Here is a 7,497-nt window from a genome sequence, read left to right as displayed (position 1 = left end):
AATATAATATAATGTAATATAAAAATATAACTTTTATATTTATTAAAAACACATTTATTTTATATAAAACGCTTTCAGATAATCGAGGTAACACAAAATACTTGAAATGAAATGAGACATATGTCTGATTCGTTCGAGTGATCTCATGGATTAGGTTAGATAACATGCTCACTTATCCTAAATCCGTTCGTGTTACTGAACATTGGAGCACATGAATGCAACTGCTCCAATCGTCACCTTGGGGTCGATTTTGTATCTTCAAAGTGAAAATTATAAAAGCGAACAAATTTACTAGAATTGACCAATGAAATAATCAGTATTTTAGTAAATTCGCTCACTTTTATCATTTTCACCTCATTTTAAAATACAGAATCGATCCCCTTATCTGTGATTCAAGTGCTCTCTGGGTTCATTTGGAGCTTACGACGCGAACAAACTTCTGATTTTGGCCATGGTATAAGAATTTAAGGTATTTCATTGTGCATAATGATGAAAAAGTACTAAAATAATCAATTAGAAATTTGTCCAAACTTTAGTGCTAAATTCAAATGTTGATAAAAATACATACATATAACAATTGTAAAAACAAAATTAAAATTTGAAAAAATACAAAAGCGTAAATGAATAAAATAATGTTAATAAAATTAATGACAATAATACTAATAAATGTAATAATGTTAATAAATGTAATTTGATATTTAAAATCAGCTAAATGTATGGCTCTTATAATTTTAAACACAACACGTGGACATTTCTACAAACCAATTATATGCTAATTAATTATTTAGGAAAAAGATTGATAAATTATAATAAATTATAATAAAAAATAAAAAAAAATTAAAATAAAAATTATATAAATTATAATAAAGGAAATAATTTATAAATATAGCTGCTCAAAGTTCGACACTCGTCTAGTTTCCATCGACAGAGTGGACTGTTAGATCTCTGCACAATAAAAGGTAACAGAAAACAGAGAATAAGAATTTCAACCTATCAGAAATCATGAATTATGGAATACACAGTTTTTGATAGATTGAAATTCTTATTCTCTGTTCTCTATTCCCTTTATATTCTTTGGTCTGTTTTCTGTTCCTGCACTATTCTATTGTAGAACTCTCTTTCTCGCTTTAAACAAATATCAAACATAAATTTATCTCACTGTAAGTTCCAAAAGTGTACACTAGTTCAACTACAAACCTCTTACATCATGATTTTGACCGCACTTTTCAAAGCCTAGTTCGGCCTCCTATTCTCTATACTTCATGGTTTCGGAATTGTTTAGAATGCGAACGATTTGAAACGATTCGGATCAATAGCTACTGGCCATATTGTCTCCGTTCAATACGAGAGGCAGGAGCCACTAACCAATAAAAAGAAGAAGAATCAATAGCTACGTAAGTTACATTGTACTACATTGATTGCATTCAACAACAGTTTTGCAACCGTCTTGTGATTGTCTGCTGAGATAGGATTATTCTTCTAGATAAAAAAGTTTATAATCCAATCAGTGTGAAGAAACGTCTCACAGTTGCAAAGTAAACGTTCTGCTGAAACTATTGTATTACGTTCCTAATTACTGTAATTACGGAATGTCAGTGATAATGACAGCCAAGCTTCAAGACGATATGAATAGTATACCTCTGGCAGATGATGATCCGCAAGGTGAGAGCGTAAAACGTACAGTCTCTGATTTTGCAATTCCTCTTGACATCGCTATTCCCCTCTCCCCCTCCTCTCTCTCTCTCTCTCTGTTTAATTGACATTGAGATGGAATTATAACTTAGCTCATCTCTAGCATCATTATTTATTCCAATGTCTTTGTTCCAAATGTTATTTAACAATGTTATTCATTTATGACTAAATTTGCTAACTTAATCTATCTGCTTCTTATTTTTGTTTATTTACACATATTATTTTTATTAATAATGTGAGAATTAGCTGCATTTAACTATGAACTATAGCAATGTAACGACGTCTATTCTATTTCTCGGAATTTAATATAAAAATTGAGATACTAGAAATGTAGAGACATAGAAATATGAATTATTGGAACTTTTGATTAATTATCTCGCCAATTATTTTGCTTAAAACTTCTTAAATATTTTTTACATTTTATACATTTAACAATTTGCTTGTATTTTGATAATAATGAGCTTCTTCTTTTTCTTGGTTGTTGGGGTTTAATATTATTACTCTAATATTATTTTTTGCATATATTATTATAGTAATAATACCAGAAGAGGAAATCTTGGACAATGCCTCACATATGTCTGATCCATTAGGCAGAAGACGCAGCATGGATTCTATACCATCAACATTTACTAATGGCAGTTGTAGTCCTAACAGTAAATGATATTATTGATTTCTTTCATTATAGTTTGTTTTTGTATTGTTATTCTTTCATTATAATATGTTTTTGTATTATTTGTTTTTTTATAACTAAATATACAAAGGAATATTAGCTTATTTTGTATTTATAATCTAAACAAAATAATATTAAATATGCAATATTTCAACTTCTATTATTAGAATATTATATACAATTAAATAAAAATTAGCTTTTAAATGATTGTAAGACTGTCAAATTGTGTATGAAATACTTCCTAAAATAATTTATATTTATTATAGGTTTAGATCCTGATATTAGCCCAGATGAGCAAGAAGAGAAAGCTAGATTGATTGCACAGGTTCTTGAATTACAAAATACTTTAGATGGTAGATATATATTTCACTAAAGATTAAATTACAGGAGAATATTCTTATTGGAATTTTTGTAATGTGCAAATGTATATGTTCTGTCTAGATCTGTCACAGAGAGTGGACAGTGTAAAGGAAGAGAATCTCAAGTTGAGAAGTGAGAATCAGGTTCTAAGCCAATACATTGAGAATTTAATGTCGGCATCAAGCGTATTTCAATCGACAAGTCCCAATACCAAAAAGAAGTAAACCATATTAATCAAATAATTAGACAATTTATGAAAAATTAGCTACAGTGATTTTGAAGTAATTGCGATTGTTTTGAGTATTTTGAAAAATTTCCGCATGCATAAATTTTATTTCGATTTACATTTATCAAAAGATAACATCAAATTTTTAAAAATCTCAATATTTGATGCTTAATTTGTCTTCGTCAGCTTGTATACACTTTCTATGAAAAAAAGATTCTTTCTGATAATTTACCTTTTTTTTAAATATTTAACACTACACTACTGTATTCTGTGACTTAAAACACGTTTATAATCATGATTCTACGCGCCAAAGAGATCTATTTTATACTTTTACAATTTTTTTTTATAAACGTATTTCGCAAATTTTTTTAAATAATTGTTTGTTAAGTAAAGATTATAATTTTTGCTTAATTTTCTTTAAATTAAGATTAGATTATTTTCTATTAATACACATAACAGTACTAATATATATTTGTTAACCTGTATAATAATCTATATAATAACGTGATATTTAGTTCATTGTGTATGTTTGAAATAAATAATATACATGAAGCCAAATAGAAATATTTCTAAATAATTTAATTTTTTTATTTTTTGTGTACATTAATTTTAATTAAAATTTAATTTAAATTTTTTTATACAATTACAATTACATCTCTCTTTCATACATTTGCTTCTCACATTCGTATATAGTTTTCAAAGACATTTTATATTTGCAAGGCTGGATATCAAAACGAAGCCATATATATTTTTCATTGGGATATTTGCTTCTTTAATAGAAAATTCTTGCTTGCAATATTTTGACATATTTATATGCATTATATATAGATATATAAGAGATAATGTGTAGAATATAAGAGATAATGTATAGAATATAAGAGATAATGTATAAGAAATATGTAATATTATGTACAATTTTTTTAAATACGCGCTATTGATATTGACAAAAAGCTAATGTTTGTGCATATGATATAAGCAAAATAATCATAACTTCTGCTATTTACAAAACGATTCAAGTACATAATAATCGTTGTATGTAAACAATCGTCTTATTTAACGATTTGATGTATCGATTGACATGTAATAACAAATATATATCTATTAAGAAATTGCAACTTGCAATAGTTTTAGTTTAAGTAGCATAAAAAAAAGCACAGTCCCAAATTTAAGTATCCTATTATGTTGAAAAATAACAGTGTTATGATAAACATTATATTCTATTGGAACATTACTGTTCGATGATTATCGATTCTTCTGAATGTTTCTCTTCTTCTTTATTATACGACATTGTTGCAGCTCATAGAACACTACTTCATCACTCCTTCATCTTCTGAATTTCTTTCCGAGAAAGTTTACGTAACGAATGAATTATCGAAAATGAGAGGCATACCCTGTAAAGCATGTTTGTAACAGTTTCTTGAAACAGTTTCAGATTAATCAATTAATCTTCTTGGATAGCCGAAAATTGTATAGCCTCTTGTCCCCAAAATGTTTTCGACCCAGGCTTTACTCGTTCATTTTTCTTTATTCCTATCCACCATCCATATTGCACGTATTTACGCGATCTGAACGCATCATAGGAACCAATACTCCATTGTTCCCATTTGGTGTTTTCATTAGCCATATTTATCTAAAATCAAAACTAAACAAATTTAATTTATAATCAATCTCGATTATCTTTTTAAGATTATTATTAATGAACTTCTTGTTGAGAGAGAAAATTTATTAACTAATACGGTTAAACAAAATTAATTTTTAAGCTTAAATGAAATTCACTTTTTAATAATTTTACAACTATAATATACGTGCGTGCGTGTACTATTAATTATGAATTTAAGCCAATTTTAAGATATATATTTTAGAAGTATTTTATTAAATATTATTTACATAGAATGAAATTAGAGAAATTATTATAATATTGTAAGAATTATAGAACGTTGTAAAAAGATCGCAAAAGAATTTCACGTGGAACTTTATGTGGAATTTTATAGAGTGCTCTCTCTCTCTCTCTACATATATATATAATTTTACGGTTATGAATAGTATAGTACAACTATAGTAATTATGTATACTGTTCTACATTTCTTTAATTGTAAGAGCTTCTTTCTCGTAATATAATGAAAATTTGCAAGGAGGATTTACTCGTACATTTCTTCATTTTTATGGTTTTTTTTTCTTATTCTTTTGGCATCTTATCTCTCCGTACAACCGCCCTTTTTTGAATGCCAAATACAACCTCGTTTCGATACTTTGTTGTTCTGATAATGCCAAAAGATACTGGTGTTGCGTAAAGCAGATCTGTAAGGGTATCTAAACTTTTGTGTGTGTAAAAATCTTTCTTAATGATGATCATATATGTAAATATCATTATTGTAAATACATATGTAATACATATACATATATTGCAAACATTTATTATTGCATACATTTTTTTATTTTATTTTATTCAATATTTAACAATTAAGTATGATGGAAATATACCATATGACTCCTTGTTTCCGGATAATCCTTCTACTTGTCCCGATGGCGTAATTGCTATATCCGGTGCGACAATACAACTTAATTATCCGGCAATTATAGATAGGATTTTTTGCTGGTTGTTGTGGATCTCATATTACGTAAGATGGGTACTTGCGTGATTTGCAGTTATGTTCATTGTTGCGTGGCGTTCTATAATTGCAATCAAATAGTCCATGGATTATCGACGTATATATCGTTATATATTATACGTAACATGAGCAGAAATAGGAAATAAACTTGTGAATTTCTAAAAGTTCGAATTTTTGTCAAAGCATATACAAGCCTCAAAAGTATCATAACGAATTAATTTCACTAATATTAATAACAGGACATTTAACGCATTTTGAAAAATATTCTTTTATACGCGAATTATTATCTAAATTTTAATAAAAATATTAACAATAATTATGTCTCTCACCAATAATTAACTTAAAATTAATTTTGACAAAATTTTATTTCTATTGTGAACGATAAATTAATATTTTATTGTAATATTATGCATTTTTTACATAGTATATATTTCTTGATATATATATTTATATATATATAGTATAGTATATACATAGTATATATTTCTTTTCTGACGTACTACATTTCTTAACCGTTAGACGTTAAGGTTTCCTTTGTCATTACAAAGGTTGTTTATACATTTATATACGCTGCAAAATTTATAGACCATTTTTCCAGGTCAGCAATCCCTATGAATGAAGCACACCACACGATATCGTGCAGCTTAGCTATGTGTAATTTTTTAAAATAATTTCAATAAACTATCGAAACGATTATAAAAAGTAATAATTATGGATATTGTAGATTAATGTTTCTACAAATGAGAAAAATGTCTGATTCGATTAATTGGAATTTTGATTAGACATGGACGAATTAGAATTTTCTGGTTAAATTTTAAAATTCTAATTGTTATAATCAGAATTTTGATTGATATTAATCAGAATTTTCTGATTAATCAATTCGTCCATTTTTATCCAAACATTTTTCTCAACATTTTTCTCAACATTTTTCTCTGTTTTCACAAATTCGAACGAAATTTTATTTCTATCGCAAATGTTACGTGCATATACAGCTGTCATATATCACATATGAAATTGTAGTGGTGGTGCCTCATCGAGCTCGTTTGATACCGTTAATAAAGTAAACTATATACACCTCCTGACCCTGTGGTGATATAGAGCAAAAAGTTAATCGAGTCAATGGATATACGTTATAATGTGTGCTGAAGAGAGGACGATTAGACAGATGCATTTATATATATATAACGTCTAATTCGCGTAAATAAATACTTAATTTGTATATATATTAGGTGTACAACTTTGCTTCCGCCATTTTCCTATAGATGGCTTTAGCGGTAAGTGGTGGTCGAAATAAATAGATCGTAGACGTCATACAATAAACTTGGGCATCTGTCAACATAACCCCATAGAAACATTAGTCGATTTGTGTCTGCATCATAAAATTATTCTCGATTGAAAAGGTCAGTTTACGAGCCAAATTCTCGTCATTTGCGAGAGGTTTTAATTTTTTGCTTCAATATGAAGAAATCTGCGGCTGAGGCTCATCGAATGCTCTCAAATTCTTATGGTGAGGCCGCTATTAGTGAAAGAACGTGTCGTGAGTGGTTTCAACGCTTAAAGAACGGTGATTTTGACGTCCAAGGTCATGCTCTGTGGTGGGACCAGCTCGGCGTAGTGTATTATGAACTGTTAAAACCGACTGAAACAATCACAGGCGATCGGTATCGAACGCAATTGATGCATTTGAGCCGAGCATTGAAAGACAAACGCCCGCAATACAACGAGAGACACGATAAAGTGATTTTGCAGCATGACAATGCTCGACCCTATGTTGTAAAAGTGGTCAAGACATACTTGGAAACTTGGAAATGGGAAGTCCTACCCCACCCGTATTCTCCAGACGTTGCTCCCTCTGACTATCACTTGTTTCGATCAATGGCACACGGCCTGGCTGACCAGCACTTCCGGTCTTATGAAGAAGTAAAAAATTGGATCGATTC

General features: G+C 28.9%; 1 protein-coding gene and 1 pseudogene across 1 annotated transcript; one reads left to right on the top strand and one right to left on the bottom strand.

Annotated features, from left to right (window-relative positions):
- Window positions 1-1,314: 1,314 nt before the first annotated feature.
- Window positions 1,315-3,041, top strand: LOC108692439 (short coiled-coil protein B). The gene is made up of 5 exons (XM_018200683.1): window positions 1,315-1,394; window positions 1,484-1,662; window positions 2,226-2,345; window positions 2,629-2,715; window positions 2,804-3,041. The coding sequence occupies exons 2-5, from the start codon at window positions 1,590-1,592 to the stop codon at window positions 2,944-2,946; spliced, it is 423 nt and encodes a 140-aa protein (XP_018056172.1). The 5' UTR covers window positions 1,315-1,394; window positions 1,484-1,589; the 3' UTR covers window positions 2,947-3,041.
- Window positions 3,042-3,531: 490 nt separating this feature from the next.
- LOC108692438 overlaps window positions 3,532-7,497 on the bottom strand; it is a 6,477-nt pseudogene continuing 2,511 nt past the window's right edge.

Source organism: Atta colombica, unplaced genomic scaffold, assembly GCF_001594045.1.
Source record: "Atta colombica isolate Treedump-2 unplaced genomic scaffold, Acol1.0 scaffold70, whole genome shotgun sequence".
Taxonomy (NCBI): domain Eukaryota; kingdom Metazoa; phylum Arthropoda; class Insecta; order Hymenoptera; family Formicidae; genus Atta; species Atta colombica.
Note: the sequence above shows the minus strand (reverse complement) of the source record. Positions and strands in the feature narration are given on the sequence as shown.